The sequence below is a fragment of the Grammomys surdaster genome, unplaced genomic scaffold (genome assembly GCF_004785775.1).
Source record: "Grammomys surdaster isolate TR1022 unplaced genomic scaffold, NIH_TR_1.0 164, whole genome shotgun sequence".
NCBI lineage: Eukaryota > Metazoa > Chordata > Mammalia > Rodentia > Muridae > Grammomys > Grammomys surdaster.
Genome location: NW_021604612.1, coordinates 2,241,092 through 2,260,964, shown reverse-complemented (window position 1 = coordinate 2,260,964; position 19,873 = coordinate 2,241,092). Strand labels below are relative to the sequence as shown.

The window sequence follows — 19,873 nt, the reverse complement described above, 5'->3', positions numbered from 1 at the left end:
AGAGAGCACCCATGAAGCTGGGAGGGACATGTAGTTCTGGTAGGAATTGGGGGAGAGAATGGGCCTAGATCAAAATACATTTTACGTACATATGAAATTCCCCAAAGAATAGTCTTTTCGAAGGAGTGTAGGAGGTTGGTTTTCAACATGAATGTCCTCAACACCACCACGCACAGGACACTGGTTAAGGTGAGTCTCAGCCAGGAGGGAGGCCCCTCCAGCCGAGCTCAAGGCTAGCCTGGGCAACACTGAAGAAGGAAAGGCCGTCACAGTGAAGTGTATGTGTCTATTTTATCCAGTAAAACCTCCAGACGCCCAGCAGCTGTGGGAACCTGAAACAGCCTGCTGGTCCCGAGCCTGAGACTTATCCAGAGACTGAAGATGGATGTGTCACCTCTGTCTCACAGGCTCAACTGCGGGGCGCACAGGACAAGACCAGTTTGCAAGAGGGAGATTCTGAGGGGAGCTGAGAACCGTCTACCCCCTCCACCAACTGCCAGGCTCTTCTGCTCCACAGAATAAATCAAGGCCAGAGAGCTTCCTTCAAAAAATAGTTTATTTTGCGGATCTCTCGGCAGCCTCTTCAGCGCCCCCAAGTGGTCAGGGCAGCAGCTAGTGGCAGTCTGGGCTTTCCTCCACATGAGGAGGACTTTGCCCAGAAGAACCCTTCACCCCCAATGGCTTCCCCAGCCCATGGCATGGCACAGAGTGTCTCATTCAGGCCCTGATGCTACAGAGCCTGTGGGTGCTGGGAAAGTCTCTGTGAGCAGATCCAGAGTGTTTGCAGCACAGTCCCGGGTCGCTGGCTTAGAGTTGTTGGCTCCTGCCGTGGTATCAAGGCACAAGGTGAGAAGGAAGTGTATTGGTCAGGGGTCCTGGGAGGGATAAGGGGCAACCTCTCTGCGCTCAGGCAGGAGGGCACTCGGTACCATATGGGTGACCAATCCATGGCGTGAGGTCCAGTCCCTGCCGGATGGCAAACATCCTGTCCATTAGTCCTTTATCTCTGGAGAATCTCTCTAATGGAAGAGCCTGTCTCTAAGATGGTTGTCCTGCCTCACTAGGGCCACTTGGAGAACAAAATGTCATTTTATTCTCTTAAATGAAAATTTTTTTAAAAGGGGAAATCATTTTTGTTCCTGCTTGGGTACCTGAGTGTCTAATAAGCCTCATCACCAAAAGATGTTTTCTTGGGTCTCATCTGGCGTTTTCTTTGGCCTGTTTATGCCGCTGAAGGACACAGGGGGCTGAGTGCAAACCAACGTGGTGGTACAAGCTGTCTTGTGATCGGACAGTGAGTGCTGAGACACTGGGATCCCTCATCCCAGGCCAAAAAACCAAGGAACCTGCAACGATTGGTTCAGTTCACCTCAGAGAGGCAGCGTCGGACCCTGAAGTCCCCAGGTGAGGAGAGGCTGTGCCCACCTAGCAGGGGCACAGGGGCCTTTTGTCCAGGAAGACGCTGGTCAGGAATGGCAGCTCAGAGTACTCAGGGTGGCTTTGTGAATTTTCTCAAAATAAGCCCCAGCGTCTTGTGAAGGCCAGCTGCACGCCACACCCACTGTCCCGGGGGTCCAGGGGATGGCTGGAGTTGCTCAGGAGGAAGCTGGGCTCTCCGTGGTAGACAGCAGCTGAACCACCTGTATCCGCTCAGCCGGCGTGAGGTACTGGCTCAGGTATGCCACGCAGTCCATGGTCACCTCTGGGTGTTCTTGAACTAGACTACAGAGAAGGAGAGAGACAGGGGGAGACTCTTGCCACCTAATTCAGTGTCTCTAGGTGGTAGTGTCCTAGATTATACAGGGCACCATGTTGCTCTTGAATGGGCCAGAGCCCAGAGTTCTGACTTTCTCTTGCTGTGCTCACACAGGGAAGTGGGAGGGTGAGGGAGTAGAAAGGCAGGGGATAGACAGCCCTGCAGGTACACGGGATTCTGACACGGGGACAGAATGCCTCAGGGTGGCATAGTTTCTAGTCATTCGTTGTGTGGTATGATCTGAGGCGTGACACACACCAGGCAGGTATCCCAGATGTCCTATGAGTCACCTCTTTGGAGGCTTCGGAAAGACTGGGAGGGAGGGAGCCAGTGTCCTCAGCCCCCAGGCCTGTGGTACGGTCCTAATTAGCTAGGTGCTAGCCACCCAACTCGACCAAGCTCTGCTCTCCCACCGACCACAGCTCTACTGCTGGGGGATGATCATTCTGGGTTGTTACCTCACCTCTGAGGTTGGGTCCGATCCCAGCCCTGTGGTGGCCCGGCCAATGAACCAGAGGCTGGCCGCGGGCATGCCACTCTGAGGCTCACCTTTGGATGGTCTTGAGGACAGAGTCCCGCTTCAGATAACTGATGTTCTCACGGATAGTGGAGCGCAGGCTGTCCCTGGCTGACCAGTGCTGTTCCAGCCACTGGACCACCACCTGGTTGCTGTCCCACAGGTAGGCCTGGGGATCAATGGGTACAGTCTACGTCAGGCGGAGATGCTGCTGCAGGGGCATAGCTGGCAGCCCCTATACTCCCAGTGCCTGCCTGCTGCAGCTCCCCTCTTCCTGCTCGGACCCACCTTGACAGCGCCCTCCGTCTCCACAAACCAACGTCGCAGCATGGACTGCGTGTGCTCGTGGCTCAGCTCGGGGCTGGCTCGGAGGATCTCCTGCTTCACCTGGGCCTCTAGCAGCAGCCGGCGCAGCCTCCAGTATAAGAAGGTGCGAGAGGTCTTCCATTCTAGGACATCCTGTGGATGTGGTCACCTGAGTACGAGGTGTGGGGGCGGGGGCGGGGCAGGGTGGGGCGGGGAGGCAGGAGACCAAGGCTGTGCCCCCAGGATGGCTATCTGGCTCCTCCCCACCTTATCCTACAAGCAGGGGTGTCCAGTGTAAGAGATGAGCTTTTATCTAGGGGGACACAGAGCAGGGCTCTGCAGGACTCCACGGTGCTGGGCCCGTCGTAGGGTGACAATGTCCCTCTGAACCAAACTAGTGTCCAAATTTACTTCTGCCTTCCCAAAACTCAATCTCGGGCTAGTTCCCACAAGAAAAATGGCCAGCTATGGGCACCAGCCAGTGGGCACGGGATGTCCTCTTAGGAGCAGGTCATGGGTTAATGCCAGCACAAACAAGGTTTTAAGCCTCATCAAAGGTGCAAACTCAACAACATTTAAGTTACTCCAGCCTTTCCAAAGCCCAGGTCTACCCTGAGTCTCCTGGGGGTTAAGGACAGAGGCTGCAGGCTCCTGCTGAGATACATACTCAGACTGAACTACCCAGACAGCCCTCTGAGCCCTGGTTTGGCTCCATCCCAAACCCCTACATGTTCCTCTGTGTCCCGGTGGCCTTGGGGGACCCTTACAGAAATGATTCCCTTCTCCAGCATGTGGCCCGGTGTGTCATGCAGGTCGGCGAACTGCACTGCCACCTGGTGGTAGATGGGGAGCAGCAGGTCCTCCCGGGCCTTCAGCTGGCCCTCCAGCTCCTTCCGGTCCTTGTCAGGGAGCTGGGCTTTCCCTGCAGGTGAGCAGACAACAGTGGGACTTCAGGGGCTGTGAGGGGTGGCCATGTGGGGCTGGGGCGGATTTTCTTGGTTTCGTTTTTATTTGAAAGGCCACAAATGAGAGGCCCTGCCCTGTGAGAGCCCAGGCTGCGATGCTAACGCTGTTCCTAAATCCAGTTGCCCTGCATCTTGGAAATGGGTTCACAACCCCAAGACAGCATCTGGGTGAAACCCCAGCCCTGACCCAGGCTTCATCATACCACCAGCCCTTGTCTTCAGACAGATAATGAATACAGTGGGGATAAGCTAACTCTATGCCACAGTTCTGTCAAGGGGAGATGGGTAGGAATGAAGACAACGCTGTTTAACAAGGAAATCCACACTTAGAATCCTAATAAGGGGGACAGTGAGATGGCTCAGAGGAGAAAGGGTGCTTGATGCCGAGACTGATGACCCGAGTTTGATTCCCGGGACCCTCATAGTGGGAGAAGAGAACAAATTCCTGCAAGTTGTCCTGATATCCACACATGGGCCATGGTGTACACACACACACACACACAGTGAGAGATACAGAGAGACATACACACAGAGAGAAACACAGACACACACAGACACATACACACACAGAGACACAGAGAGAGACACAGAGAGACATACACAGAGAAACACAGACACAAACACAGAGAGAAACACACACAGATATATACACAGAGAGACACACACACAGAGACACGCACACAAAGGCAGGCAGACAGACAGACACACAAGGAGAAACACACACAGAGAAAGACACATACACACACTAAATGTAATAAAAAGGAAAGGAACCTTGTAAGAGGTGTTTCCAGACATAATGCCAGCTCTACACAAACTCAAAGTCACAGAGGTGCAAATCCAAATCCCAGAGGCCCTGGTCCTCCAGACGTTACACAATGTAATGAATGGGTAGGCAGTCAACACAGTCACAGACATCACCGCCACACGGACATCCAGAGAGAATGACATCGAGGAAGTGAAGTAAAGCATTCGTGAAATAAAATTGGTAAAATTGTTTCTCTCTGGCTGGGGATTCTAAAAGGACGTTATCATCACCGTGTTCTGCTGTTCCCCTTGGGCCCCAAATGATTCGGTCACCTCACACTATGTGTATGGGACATCGCGCTGACTACAGGATCACAGGATGGACATCTCTCACCTCAAATGCTCCAGAGCCTGAACCTCTGAGCGCAGGTAGCCTGCCATAGCGGAACGTCCCACCCCTGACCCCAGAGATGGGCATGGACAGAAGACAGCTCTGAAAATTAATTTCATGTTTACTTCTGGGACCCTTTGCCAAACCATCCTACACAGAACACACAAACTGAAACTCTCCCAAATATCTGCCACCTGAGACACTTCCCGGCCAACACTGTGTCCTGTGGAAGGAGCCGATTGCAAACGTGGGCTGGCCTTGGGGCAGGGGGCGGACTCACAGTTTGACACATGCCCATTCTACCCACAATGCACTTGGGTCGGCACCATTGGCGACCTGGGGGTGGCGCCTGTGTGGCCCACTTACCCAGCTGTCCCATGAGCTTCTTACACACTGGGTCTATCCTCCTTATGGTCTTCACCAGATCTTTCTTCCGAAACTTAATCTCCACCGTGCCCTCGGGCTCCAGAACACCTCCCCTGGACAGAGGAGAGGACAGGGGGAGGGGCTGAGGACAGACACCTTAGGTGTCCCCACTCTCCTGCCTTGGGCTCCTTTTTTTTAAAAAAATTTGCTTATTTCTTTGAATGCATTATGACTTTGTGTTTGTGGTGTATGTGTATCTGTGTGTACATGCCTGTAAAGATCGTGGGTCAATGTCAGGGGTCCATCTTACTTTTTTGAGGCAGTGTCTCTCACTGAACCTGGAGCTCACTGATTGGCTACACTGACTGGCCAGCAAGCCCCAGGGATTTGCCTATTGATGCCCGCTACCAGCAGGGCCGAGGTTAGTGCACACTGCTGAGCCCGGCTTCTTACCCTTCTCTGGGGTAACCCTAACTAACTCTACCGAGACAATGCTGGTGACACACTCACCTGCTCTCTTTGTCCGCGTACATCTCTATGCACAGGGGGTTAATGGTGGAGTCGAGGACGACCCAGGAGCCCCCTCGGAGCTCAGCACAGGGAGGGATGTAGATAAGAACCGGCTGCTTGAACAGGCGGAGGCCATCCACGATGTAGGCACCAAACTTCAGCATCTGTTCGTACATGTCTACAAAGCAAGGCCTGCTTAGGAGACTTGGGCTCCGGGAATGCACCCACAAAGCCTGCAGCCTTCTCTGCCCTGGGCTCCTGAGGGACACTAAGAGAACTGAGGGGCTGAGCCAGGTCTGGCTCCCTTCCTCAGTGCCCATGTGACCTTGGGCAGGTTGTTCTGCATGAGAGTGTCTTCATCTGTGAACTCAAGCATGGCGACTGCCTTCTTCTGAGATGCCCAAGCTTGTCCATCTATCTGGTACACGCAGCCCGCTCTGCTCTCTCTGCCTTGCCAGGATCTCCCTCCAAGTCCCGTCCCCTCCCCCCCCATACCCTATGTGGTGACACTGCAATACTGTGACAACAGCTTATGTATGGGACCAGTGAGTGGGACTGTCACTGTGGTCCTCTCCATTCACAAAGGAGGGGTTTGGGGGTGCAGAGAGGTCACCCACATATGCCTCTCTCCCACCTCAGCTCTGTCTTCAGCACCTGGGAACCTTCTCTCTCTGGACATTCTGGGTGACTTAGACTGCAACTCTAAGTTCGGCTCTGAGGAAGGTAAACGGACATATGCCTTCTACATCCACGCAGGAAGGAGACTACCCAGGTTACCCAGGAGCTTGCAGAACAGACCTTCCTGTCTCACCCTTCACATGACCCCAGGAAGTCACCTGCCTCTCAGCTCGGATCCTCGTCTATAAACCAGGCGGTTACCTGATTGGCATCCTCCTGGGCTGCTGAGAGACACCCCGGTGACACTTACCCTTCATGCCGCCTGAGAAGCCTCTCCAGTTGGCAAAGATCATGAGAGGCAGGCGCTCCCTGTTAAAGTCCCTGATGACCTGCGCTGTCTTGTAGGCGGAGTCCGGGAACCACACCTGGCCCGCCTGCTGGATGATCTGTGCACAGAGTCACTTAGGTCAGACACTGACCCTGGGACGTAGGGAGCACAGGGCCAGTGATCACAGCTTCATCCTGTACTGTTTTATACCAACTTGACACAAGCTGGAGCCATTAGCGAGGTCGGGAACCTCAACTGAGAAACTGCCTCCATGAGATGGGGCCCTAGGGCATTTTCTTAATTAGTGATTCATAGGGGAGGTCCCAGCTCACTGTGGGTGGAGCCATCCCTGGGCTGGTGGTCTTGGGTTCTATAAGAAAGCAGGCTGAGCAAGCCAGGGGAAGCAAGCCAGTAAGCAGCACCCCTCCATGGCCTCTGCATCAGCTCCTGCCTCCAGGTTCCCGCCCTGTGTGAGTTCCTGTCCTGGCTTCCTTCAGTGATGAACAGTGATGTGGAAGTGTAAGCCGAATAAACCCTCTCCTCCCCAGCTTGCTTTGGTCATGGTGTTTTTTTCTCAATAGTAACCCTTACCAGGACAGGTACCAGAGCCAGGGCTCCCTAGAAACCCAAAGCGTGGCCATACCCTTAGGGTCTCACAGGTCCCCTAGTCTCATGCTCAGCCTGACCACACAGGAGTTGAGGCCTCATTGCAGCTCCCAGGAGCAGGAGTACAGGGGAAGTGGGAATGGGGACCTTTACCATCCTGGGAAGAAGCCCAGAATATTGGAATATCATGTGTCCCCTGGAGATACGGTGGGGAGATGGGCAGAGCCCCCAGACCAATCCCTACTTGAGGCCTCTGCTCTCCAGCTATCAGAAGCCTCTCTGAACGGGATGAAGGGATGTACTCTTGCCTCCAGTGGTGACAGTGGTGACAGTGGTCACGGCTCCTGGCCCCTCACCTTGGCCTCAGAATCCAAGTTTGCAGGGTCAGCAGGGACAGCCACCTCCACAGGCCGAGTCTCCACGGCAATCACGCCCACAGGGATGCCCCCCAGCCTGCAAGGCGAATGCACACAGGCTCAGCCCTGGGCTGCCTGCAGGCAGATCTCAGGGCCTCGGGATCTACCCAGTCTGCTGCCAGGTGTGCCCAGGTGGGAATGAGGGCTGTAAGTGGGGTGAGCTAACTGTACGGCAAAGGGGCAGCACCACGTCGCTAAGAACCATGCAGAGCTGTAGGTGCCCTGCCAGGGGGACAATGCTCTGGTCAAGATGGTGTCCGGCCACAGGAGCTGTGTGTTCCTCAGGCCATGCATCTAAGATGGCAACTCTGAACCACACACTGTTCCCAGCATCCTCCTCAGACGGACTTCAGCTTCAGATTTTCTGGCACTAGGAGAAAGCTCAGGACTTTGCATAGGGTGGGCAGGGGCTTTGCAACCTAGCCATTTCCTGGTCCTGAATTATGGCTTAAATTGTTACATATGGCCAGCAGCTCCACCCTGGGCAGCTTGGACACTGAACCAAGTCACACCGAAAAAAGGTTGAAGCAAGCCAGGATCAGTGACACAGGCCTGTGACTCAGCTACTTAGGAAGCCAAGGCAGGAAGATCGAGTTCAAAGCCAGTCTGGGCTACACAGCAGCACACTGCCTTGAAACGCAAGGCAAAGGAAGTTGGGATCCAGCTCAGAGATACAGCTTTTTGCCTGGCATGAACGGAGGTCCTGGGTTCCATCCCTAGCACTCAAAATCAGGGAGCAGGTGAGCAATATTAAGTACCATAGGGCCTGGCTCAGACGGGACAATGACATCAGCACCTGTCAGCCTGGGCTATCAACAGCCGGAGCCGCTGACGCACCTCTGCCCTTTACCCAGGCTACAATCCTACCAGGGTGGAGCGGTCTCCCCCAGGGAGGGCTCCGTGGTGGCGGGGTTCATTCAAGGATTGTACAAAAAGGGTTTCTAAAATAAATAGGGGACTATAACTAAAGGCCAATGACACACGATTTTACAACGTGTGTGTGTGTGTATGTATGTGTATGTGTGTGTACGTGTGTGTGTATGTATGTATGTGTATATGTGTATATGTGTGTATGTGTGTGTATGTATGTGTGTGTATGTGTATATGTGTGTATGTGTGTGTATGTATGTGTGTGTATGTGTATATGTGCATATATGTGTGTATGTGTGTGTATGTGTGTGTATGTGTATATGTGTGTATGTGTGTGTATGTGTATATGTGTGTATGTGTGTGTATGTGTGTGTGTATGTGTGTGTATATGTGTGTGTATATGTGTGTACACATGTGCTATGCTGCATGCGTGAAGGGGCCTTTTGGGGTCTGTTGCCTTCTACCTTTATGTAGGTCTTGGGGACTGAACTTTGTGACAAACCAACCGTGCTGTTTACTACCCATGAGATAAGAACAAGACCCAGCACCACGTAGGGAGCACGTGACACACATGAAACGCCTAGCATGGTGCTGCTCCTTTGGGCTGTATATCATCTCCATTAAACAGACACAGCCACAGAGGCCTGGGGAAGGTGGAGCGTGAAGCCTGGGTTTGTAGCTGTGACGTCATGCTGGGAACCCGAACGGTTAGTTAGAGGACTCAGCTTCGGCCACATGGGAAGGGAGGAGCTCCCTGGTGACTGGGGCGCACAGAGGTGGGTGTGACATTGTAAGGGAAGAGCCGCCCATTTCTGGAAACATTTAACACCCCCAGAGACACCTTCTGGGGGGTCCCCTGTGGCTGTGGGAGTGACCTAGGGGCAAAGGTCACAGCCCCACAGAAGGTGGCAGAGGCTCGAAAGCCCAGTTGGGCCCACACTGCACAGCACAGGCGGCTTCATCGTCCGTGACACGTCTCTCTAAATTGTCTTGCTTTCCTTTATCTTGAGATCATAATTTAATTACAGTGTTTCTCTTTTCCCCTTCCTCCCTCCCTCCAGCCCCTCCCATATGTCCCTTCGTCCTCTCCTTCAAATTCACGGCCCCAGCTTTGATTGCTATTGCATGCATATATGTATTTGTACATACATACATACATATTCCTAAATATAACCTGCTCAGGCTGTATACAGTTATGTACATTTTCAAGGATGACTGTTTGGCACGGGATGGGGAGGACCACCTCTCCTGCTCCCAGCTTTCCTCAGTTGCCTGGAGTTCTCTGTATAGGGCTGAGGCATCATGGGCTTTCCCTTGTCTAGGTTGACACGTGTGTTGGCGTCATCCTTGGTTCAGCTCACGTTTTTATTTTTACTTTTTTATTTTGGGAGTCTGTGTGTGATGTATAAGCACACATTGTGTGTGCACATGTGCATGTGTGCACACATATGTGTGCACGTGTATGTGGGTGTGGGTGTGTGCACGTGTGTGCAGGTGCATACACATGTGCGTGGGCATGTATGTGCACGTGTGTACATGTGTATACTTGTGTATGCTGTGCGTGCATGTGTTCATGTCTATATGTGTGTGTGTGGCGTGTAGGTATGTGTAAGCAAGTGTGTCCACATGCATGTGCATATGTGTGCACACCTGTGTGTGTACATGTATGTGGGTGTATGTGCACATGTGTATAGGTGTGCATGCATGTGCATGTGTATGTGTTCACGTGTACAGGTGTGTGTTGTACAGGCATGTGTAGGCAAGTGTGCACACACATATGTGCATGTGTGTGCATGTGTACATACCTGTGAGTGTGCGTGTGTGCACATGTGTGTGAATGTGTGTGCACACCTGTGAGCGTGCACGTGTGTTCATGTGTGTGCACATACATGCAGAGTTCACTGTCGGCTGTCTTCCTCACTCATTCTCTTCCTCGTAGGGTCAGTCATAACCTGGAGCTTTCCACCTCAGAGTGGCTGGCCAGCGTGGCTGGGCTCTGACCCCCTAACCCTAGTGCTGAGATTATACGGCAGCACTGGCTTCTCATGTGGGTGTCAGGGAGCTGGACTCAGTCCTCCTGCCGGCAGGGCAAGCACTTCTTAGCTATCGCCCCATTCCCTAATTTTGCCCTTTGCATTCAGAAAAAATCTATGGACCGAGAAGAGAGGGCCCTGGCAGCCCTGGCAGCCCCAGCCTAGTGCTCAAGAGTCCCAGAGCCCGGTGGGCAGAGTGCAGCCCACCCGTCTCGTCTCGAGTTACCTTGCTCTTCCGGTCACCACGGTCTGGGCCCAGGGTGCCATGATTTCCTTGAAACTGCCATGGTCGAAGAACCCACTCTGCCAGGTCCCCTTCAGAGCTGTGGGAAGAAGGACGGAGGCCCTGACTGAGGTCTGGGGAGGCCCAGGGTCTGCCTGGCAGCGTACACTGCTGTGGCCTTGACCCTATAGGCCTGTGTTCCTTCTCCTGAAGCCCACACAGAGTCTAAACCTTTACACCAAAAACAAAAACAACCACCAAACAAAATAAAACAAAACCACGATTACAAAAGCTACAACAAGATGGGAATTCATTTCTGAGGGTATTCCACCTCCCTCCAACTGCTCGTATAATGCCAGACACGCTGACATCCCAAACACAGCCCCCGCCCAGAGATAGCAGGGTTAGAAAATTCCTTCTTCCCACAAGGTGAGATTCCAGGAAGGGACCACCAACCCTGGAACCTTATTCTGGCCCACTGGCTACGGCTCAGTATCCTTGAGAAGAAGCAGATCATCCGATGTCCCAGAGACACACAGGGTGACATTGGTACTCCAGCCAAGGCTAGGGTTGGGGACCATGGTTGGGGCAAATGGCTGCCATTCTGACAAGAGCTGAAAGGCCTGGCAGCAGGTGACTCAAACACAGCAGTGGCTGAATGCTGAAAATAAGACCTGCTGCTTCAGCCTCTGACTTGGGACTCAGGGCTGGTTCTATAGGATACAGCACACAGTGGGACATACCACTGGAGGGAGTCAGCACACAGTGGGACATACCACCAGAGGGAGAGCTCTATAAAACAGAGAAGCCATGGGGACCCTTCCGCCTTGGAGAGGTCCTTGTAGGAACAGCTGCACAGCTGAAGGCAACTGCACATGAACTTTTAGACCTGGGCCGGGGTGACAGGCTAGCTCAGCCTTCCCATTCGAGCAGCCTTCGTAATATAGCATCCCTCCAAGAGACAAAGACATTCCCCGGGGAGGGAGAAAACGTGTGTGAATGTGTGTGTGTGTGTGTGTGTACGCATATGTGTGTGAAGAAAGTCTGTCTCTTTTGTGAAGTCTAGCCAGAGGGAAAGAGGCAAGAGGGAGATGAAGTCACTGAGCAGTTTAGAGAAGGAAGACTTGGTCAGCGCTGACCCTTGGCTCCAGACACTGAGCTGTTTGTTTCCAACCCGTATTGGCCCAGGAAAAGCAGAGTCCAGCCTCCATCCCCACCTCTGAGCTCACACCCACCCACCCCTGCTGAGAGATGCGACCCTACATAAACACTTCCATCAAAATGGCTCTTGACAGTAGACTCGGAAAAGAGTCTCAAGTCTGGGGTCCACCACCCCTCACCCCCGCAAACACTTTGGGACTTACTTGGGTGAGGCCTCCCTGCAAGCAGCCACCTGGGGTCATAGGGAGCTTTGGTTGGAGTGAATTCAATTTCCCTGTCAATGGGGTCAGAAGGAGTGGTGATGGGGACCGGGCTGCAGTTGTCCTGGAAAAGAAGTCCAGGGCCGTCCGGGTCAGTCCCTGTGGCGTCTGCCTGCTTTCCCCTCTGTGTACATCTCTAGCTGGGCAACAGCGCCCCCCACTGGGGCTCCAGAGCCACTGCTCCAGCTAGAAAATGGTACTAAGTACTGTCTACATTCCTCTAAAACTTAAAAGAGACCTGGGTGTGTCAGAGCTCATATAGAGTCTGGGAGCCACTCAGGACTAGCATTCTCCCAGTGAGGCGATTGAAGAAACTGAGGCCCAAACACCTACCTAGTCAAGACTAATTAGAGCAGTCCTGTGAGATGACAGATAATTAATCAATATAGGTCCTGTGGGAACTATTGATAACTAATCAGGCCAGTCCAGGATAGCCTTGCAGGGGAGGCCCTGAAAAGAACAGAGCCCTGGGCATCAGGCCCCCACATCACCATGGCAACACACTTCACAGAGGAGGAAAATGGAGGCTCAGAAAGATCAGGAGGCTGCCTCAGGATTAGCAGACACTGTCCCTGCATCCTTATGTCCTTGCAACACTTCAGAGCCTCCCCAAAAGCAAAGGACAAAGCTGGGTATCAGAGAGGGACGGTGGGAGGAGCCGAGTCCCCCCTAACACCATGAGCCTATCCCCACAGGCGCCTAGGCTTTCAGGCCACCTAGGCTTTCAGGCCACCATGGAGTACCGCACCTTCGGCATATACGACAGCCATTCCAGAATGGTGCAGACCCCCTCGAAGTCATCTGGCACGGTGACGTGGGAGACCCCGTTGGTGTGCATGATCTGCACGCCACCCAGCTGGTTGTTGGACGTGTAGACCTCTCGTCCCAGGACCTGTTTTGACATGGCACAGTTAGCAAAGCCACCCATCTTGCTGGGTCCTCTGCTCTGGATATTTGTCAAAAGGACCTAGAAGCTTCTGAAACATCTGCCATGCAGGTTCTACCCAAACCAATCCCTTCAGTGTCTTCAGGGAGAGTGCCAGGCATTGGTGGTCTCTGTGTCTTTAAGAACTCTAGGCAGTTCTAAAATGCAATTTGGGAACCATCAAGACCCCTGAGATCTGGAAAACGAATGGGTTCCAGCTTCAGCAGGAGGTCTGTACCGGGTCTACCCAGGTGCTGCTGCAGAAACCACACGTGGAGCGTCTCGGTGGGCTCTGAGTGGGTATTAAACACAGAGTCCCGAGCCATGTGGAAAATCCTGCAGGTTACAAAACAAGCAGGTGACGGAACTTTATGCTCACAGGGAATTCACTGCAGGCGAGCCAAAACACAAGGGTTCGACCCCCAAAGCATAGAAGATGCAAAATCGCTTGTGGGGCTTTTCTCAGTTTCCTGCAAAGTGTGACGCCACCTTAATAATATTTTTAATGCAAGCTGGAGAGTTAGTTCCAGGAGGGCGGGTCACCAGGGGATCGGGAATCTGCAAACTGAAAAAATAGGGCTCTCTCCTGGAAGAAAGCTGGTACCGGTAATCCACAATGGCCACCGGGGCTGTGGAGGTTTAAATGAAAACAGCCAAAGAGGGAGTGGCCTCATTGGTGGTGTGGCCTTGCTAGAGGTGTGGCCTTGTTGGAAGACTTTGTCACTACGGGTGGGTTCTGATGTTTCAGACACTCAAGTCTGGCCTACTGTCTCTTCCTGTTGCCTGCCAATCCCGGTGTAGAACCACGTCTGTGTGCCACCATGTTCCCACCTCGACAATAAAGGACTGAACCTCTGAACCTGTAAGCCAGCCCCAGTCCAATGTTTTCTTTTACAAGAGATGCCGTGGTCCTGGTTTCTCTTCACAGTAGTGGAACACCGGCTAAAACAGCTGCTGAGTGAGATGTGACCAGGTCCCCACACCGCCCCTCCCCTGGCCTCGCTCATAGCACCTTGTTGAGAGCACTGGCCCCTGTGAGGATGATGTGGGAGTTTTCCACTTGGATCACCCGCTGGCCGAGCCTCACCAGGTAAGCCCCGATTCCGAGGGCGCGGCAGGTCACCTATGGAGAGACACACACACTCACACAGAGGGCATCTCGCTGTGCAACCACAGCTGGTAGAACTCTCTAAAAGATGATCCTCCTGCCTCTGCCTCTGCCTCCCACGTGTTGGGATGACAGGTGTGTACCACAGCTGGCTGGAGTCTTGTTTCCTTCTGGCAACTGTATCAGCTCTGCTTCTGCCATTATCAGTACCTTAAAGGCTCCTCAGAGCTCCTCCGAGGCCCACCCAGTGAGAGGTAGTAGAAACTCTAAGAGGTTGGCCCTGTGTGGATGCCCAGGAGACTGGAGGAGTGTCACCAGGAGAACCATGAGAGCCCAGTAGCTTCCTCCGTCCCTGGCTGCCTGGGCCTAGCTGAGCAACCATGCTCTCTGCCTTATATCCCCACAAGAGGCTCGAATCGTCAAGACCCCGAGATCCCGTGGCCCCTCTGAAACTCCAAGTCCAGATTAACCTTTCCTCTTTATAAACTGAGTACATCCTGTGTCTTTGTCATAGTCACAGGGAGTAAAGGATGTGACTTTTATCTGAAAAGAATGAGGTCAGTCGCTAGGTGGTGGTGGCGCACGACTTTAATCCCAGCACTTGGGAGGCAGAGGCAGGCGGATTTCTGAGTTCGAGGCCAGCCTGGTCTACAGAGTGAGTTCCAGGACAGCCAGGGCTACACAGAGAAACCCTGTCTCGAAAGAAAAAAAAATTGATACCTTTATTCTTTTACTTAAGAATTTTACATTAATGTGTCTGTGTGTATATGTATGTATGTATGTACAAATGTACTTGTTGCAACATACATGTGGAGGTCAGAGGGCAACAGGAGAGAGACCGCTGTCTCCTCCTGTCACGTGGGTTTCACACACGAAACCAGGTTATCAGACTTGGTGGCAACCAACTTTGCCGAATGAGCCATCTTGATTTGCTGGGCATCTATTTTTAAATTTAATTTTATACTTGTTTTTGAGACAGGGTCTCAAAACTATATAGTCTTGGCTGGCCTAGAACTTGCGGCATAGACCAGGCTGACTCAAAGTGATTCTCCCGACTCTTCCTAGACAAAACCAGAGAAACAGACTTGAGACAGCTGTTAAAACTGAGACCAAACGATGTGAGCTCTGTGAAGTTACGGTTTCAGATGTTGCTGTATTGACAAACTGTAGTTACAAGCAAAACGGGAAGGCCAGGTGTGGATGATCCCAGCACTGAAGCAGCTTAGGCAGCAAGGATCACAAGTTCGAGGCCCAGCCTGAGTTATATAGCAAGACTGAGTCTCAAAAGAGAGAGGGGCGGGCCTGGGGAATGGCTCAGCTAGAAAGTGCTGCCAGGCAACCTAAAGACTTGAGTTTAGATTCTCAACGGCCAGGTAAAACTCAGGCATGGCAGTTTGCAGCCCAATCCCAGGGAGACAGAGACAATTCCAGGGAGGCGGAGACAGGAGGATGCTGCAGCTCACTGGCCAACTCTAGACTCAGCAAGACTCTCTGTCCCCTCCCTCTCCCCAAAATCAGGTGAAAAGGATAGAAGATGCCTAATGTTGATCTCTGGCCTCTACGTGGGCGTGCGCTCACGTGTGCACACGCAGTCGCACACGCGCACACTCACATAAAAGGGAAACGAAGGACAGAAGAAAGCAGGAAGGCACTCACCATGCTGATGGTGACGGTCTTCTCATAAGCCAGGGAAGCTTCTCCTGCGATCATGCCCGAGCCCCGCAGGTTCTCCACACCCAGGCCGCCGTCCTTCCCGATGACATCCATGATGACATACCTGCAAGGTTCAAACGGGACTGAAGTCAAGGCTCCTCTCAAACCAAAAAACGACAGAAGTCCACATTTCCCACAGGCCTAGGCAGGGGGCTGGGGAGTGGTGATGAGCAAAGACAAATGCTGGGACCCCAAAACAGTCAGAGGCAAAGTGAAGATGGGGGCTCAGAGTCCTGGGTACTACACTTCCAAAAGATCAAGGTGGACGTAGACATGACCATCCCCCACTCAAACAGAGGCTTAGTGAGACACACCCTACCCTACATCCACAGGAAGCTAGCTTAGCCTTTGGTCTGTGGAGAGAATGACCTTAGTTCACGACCCGATCAGCCATGATTCCTGACCCCAAGGGGTGAGCCACACTGGCCAGCTCCCGCTAGAAATTCTCAAGCTGTTTTGCCGGCTGTATTTAACTGAGTTTCCCAAATTTATCTCACTGTGGATTTAAAAACATTTCACCTGTCATTTACATTCCAGGAAGTCATCTAGAGAATTTATCCGGGCTTTGTTTGATTCCCCTTAATTGCATTGAGGAAGACAGCTGGGAACCTCTCACTTCTCAGAGAACAGACCCCCAAGGAGCACCGGTTTTTTTTTGTTTGTTTGTTTGGTTGTTTTTTTTTTTTTTTTTTGATAATTGAATCATAAGACATGAACCTTTTGCTGGGTGGTGATGGTGCACACCTTTAGTCCCAGCACTCAGGAGGCAGAGGAGGCAGAGGAGGCAGAGGGGGCAGAGGGGGCAGAGGGGGCAGAGGAGACAGAGGAGACAGAGGCAGAGGCAGAGGCAGAGGCAGAGGCAGAGGCAGAGGCAGAGCCAGAGGCAGAGCCAGAGGCAGAGCCAGAGGCAGAGGCAGAGGCAGAGGCAGGTGAATCTCTGAGTTTGAGGCCAGCCTGGTTTATATGGCATGAGTTTTAGGATAGCCAGGGCTACACAGAGAGACCCTGTCTCAAGAAAGACAGAGAGCAAAAGAGAGGCAGAGACATAGACAGATGAGGGGGAGGAAGGAAGGAAGGGTAGAAGGGAAAGGAAGGGAGGAAGGGAAGAAGGGGAGGAAGGAAGAGAAGGGAAGGAAGGAAGGAAGGGAAGAAAAGAAGGAAGGAAGGGAAGGAGGAAAGAAAGGAAAGGAAGAAAGGAAGAGAAGAAGGGAAGGAAGAAAGGAGGGAGGGAAAAAAATGAACCTTTACAATCTAATCTTTTCCCCGCATGAGCTGCTATTTTGGGTACTGGATGCATCACTGCAGGTGTAGCTCAATGGCTCATCACCTGCCTAGGGTATACAAGGCTCAACAAAGAAAAAGAAAGAGGAGGGAGGGAGGGAGGACTGAATCGTTTGGCGGTAACCAGGAGTTATTAGCACTGCACACGGAAGCGCCCCCTATGGGCAGCTGAGGTGAACTGTGACCACACCAGGTCTTGCCCGTCAGCGCGGCGTTTACCTGGATTCACCGTCGTCCTCGATGTGTTTGCAGTGTACCGAGTTCAGGGAGCTGATCTGGGTGTAGTCTTGGGGCGTCAGGTACAGGTATCTAAATCCCTTAAAAAAAAAACACTTCGGGTGAGCTGCGGATCCCGTCCCATGGACTCCACAGCCACCAGACGGTCTAAGGTGTCAACACCGTCCAAGGCAGCCGTCTGCCAAACACGGGGCTACTCCGAGCTTCTCTCCTCTTTACCCACAGCCTCATGCTCTGTCTGGGTATGTACTGTCTAGGGAATGCGTGTGCTCACGTGTGCACATGCGTGTCTGTGTGTACACAGCGGACAGCCCAAATCTGAGGGACTGGAAGTGCCTCAGATGTAAATACGTCTAGTTTTGGAATGCCTGCTTCTACCTACTGGGACATCTTGGGGGTGGGGCTCATTCGTGTTTCGAAGGCACCTATTGGGTACAGCAGCGGTTCTCAACCTGCGTGGGTCATGACCATTGGAAAACACGTAGAGCTGGCTGAGCGGTGGCTCAGTAGCAAAATTACAGGTATGAAGTAGCAACAAAAATAAATTTGTGGTTGAGGGTTCCTAAGACTATTAGAAATGTGTTTTTCAGTGGTTGTGACCCACAGGCTGAGAACTGCCGGGCTAGAGGTATAACCTATATGTAACCTATAGATAGCCTATATGTAACCCTATAACACACTGTCATGACTTTGTGCGTTTTCACTGTGAGCATCCCATGACCTCAGATGTGGGTAAAATTTGCTACTTTAGGGATGAGATTAGTGACCAGAAGGTTTCAGATTACAGAGCATTTTGAATTTCAGGTGTTTAGACTAGATATAATTTTTTTAAAGAAATAGAAAATTAATTTTCTACTCCAAAAGTACTTTTTTTCTCCTTTAGGGAAACAGTGTCACTGGAGAACATGTTCTGTGTGAGAGTGACCACATGTCATCTCACACCAGGGCTGTGTGCCTACAGCGACAGGAGAGGTGGGTAGAGAGGACCCTGGAAGCTTGCCAGCTAGCCCAGAAGCCTTGACAGACCCCAAGCTGAGAAGGGCCTGTCTTAAACAGAAGGTGAAAAACGCCTGAGGTTGTCCTCTGACCTCTAACTACATGTACACACACATACACACACTCAGAGTATGACACACATGTGCACCCTCACATGCACATACATATGTACACAGTGTACCCTCACACATGTGCACTCACACATACACAAACACATGCATGCACACACATGCATACACATGTGTGCCCTCACACCTGCACAGACATGTGCACATACACATGCACCCTCATACGTATATACATACATACACACACACAGAGTGCATACGGATACACACATACACACACATGTATACAGTGCACCCTCACACATGCATACACGTGTGCACACACATGCATACACATATGCCCTCACACATGTGCACACATACATGATCTAAGGCCTGGGTGTGGGACATTACTCACTTTGCATTCTGGGTATACATGGATTTAGAAGCCAGCGTATGTCACCTACATATCTACAAGTTTCTCGTTGTCATGCCCCTACGGGGTGTTTTTAGCCATTTTGTGCCAATCACCATGCCCCAAAGCATTTTGTTTCTTGGTTTTGCTTTTTTGTTTTGTTTTGAGACAGGTCTCACTACATAGGGCAGGCTGCCTTAAACTCTATCCTCCTGCCTCCGTCTCCCGAGTGCTCAGACACGCATGTGGCGCTGTGCCTGGCTCAGTAAATCTGAGTTGTATAATAGATGGTGGGCTTACAGTCAGTGTACTCTACCCTTTCCCACCGTCCAACAGGAAGCTTGACACCCTGTCGATGTGATTCCGGCTCTGTGTCTCTTACCTGCGTGGGGTCAGAAGCAGTTTAGATTTTGAGTTTTTTTTTCAGACTGGCATATTTGCATAGAATGAGATATCCAGGGAGCGAGGTACCAAGTCTAAACACAACATTCATCCGTGTTGCTCAGATACCACACACACATCACCTTCAGGTGCCCATGTTCTGACTGAAACTCAGTGAATGAGGTTGGGTGGGACTTTCTGTTTGGGACATCGCACTGACATTTAAGCTTTGGATCTGGAAGCGTTTCTGATATCGGGGCTTTTGGGTTATAGATGCTTTATCCGGGTAAGCACCACACCACCAGCCACGAATCTGACGTACTTTGTGGGGATCCTCTGGGTCCACCCAAGCCACTTGGAATATCTGTTTGATCTCCTCGGCCAGGCCCATACGGGCCCCACTGTTAGCTGCCAGGTAGATCTTGGGGATGCCCTCTGTACGGGCCATCTCAGACGCCCGAAGGTACAGGAAGTCCTCCCCTACGCCGAAAGAGCCGATTTGGAAGGTGATGTCATTGCCGATGACAATGGCGCCCCGGCCTTCTGGATACTCCGGGGTCTTGAACCTCATTTTGAAGGCCACCATGCCCACCTGGGAAGGAGATGAGGGCTAAGCAAAATGACTCTGGTTCTTCCAGGTCACATCTGCAGCAAGCTGACCCCAGCTGCCAGGTCCCGTTGCATGCCCACCTCCTACCTC

The 19,873-nt window shown here is 52.2% G+C and overlaps 1 protein-coding gene across 1 annotated transcript in view; it reads right to left on the bottom strand.

The window, feature by feature from the left end:
* Nucleotides 1-538: 538 nt before the first annotated feature.
* Nucleotides 539-19,873, bottom strand: part of Acacb (acetyl-CoA carboxylase beta) — a 106,661-nt gene continuing 87,326 nt past the window's right edge. The window contains exons 39-53 of the mRNA XM_028765407.1: nt 19,496-19,765; nt 17,317-17,414; nt 15,760-15,880; nt 14,008-14,118; nt 12,819-12,962; nt 12,014-12,134; nt 10,653-10,749; nt 7,464-7,560; nt 6,484-6,619; nt 5,556-5,733; nt 5,046-5,158; nt 3,347-3,501; nt 2,562-2,732; nt 2,306-2,442; nt 539-1,722 (exon numbers count right to left, since the gene is read on the bottom strand). Of these exons, the coding sequence (XP_028621240.1) occupies nt 1,596-1,722; nt 2,306-2,442; nt 2,562-2,732; nt 3,347-3,501; nt 5,046-5,158; nt 5,556-5,733; nt 6,484-6,619; nt 7,464-7,560; nt 10,653-10,749; nt 12,014-12,134; nt 12,819-12,962; nt 14,008-14,118; nt 15,760-15,880; nt 17,317-17,414; nt 19,496-19,765 (2,076 nt within the window). The 3' untranslated portion in view covers nt 539-1,595. The remainder of the gene's footprint in view (nt 1,723-2,305; nt 2,443-2,561; nt 2,733-3,346; nt 3,502-5,045; nt 5,159-5,555; nt 5,734-6,483; nt 6,620-7,463; nt 7,561-10,652; nt 10,750-12,013; nt 12,135-12,818; nt 12,963-14,007; nt 14,119-15,759; nt 15,881-17,316; nt 17,415-19,495; nt 19,766-19,873) is intronic.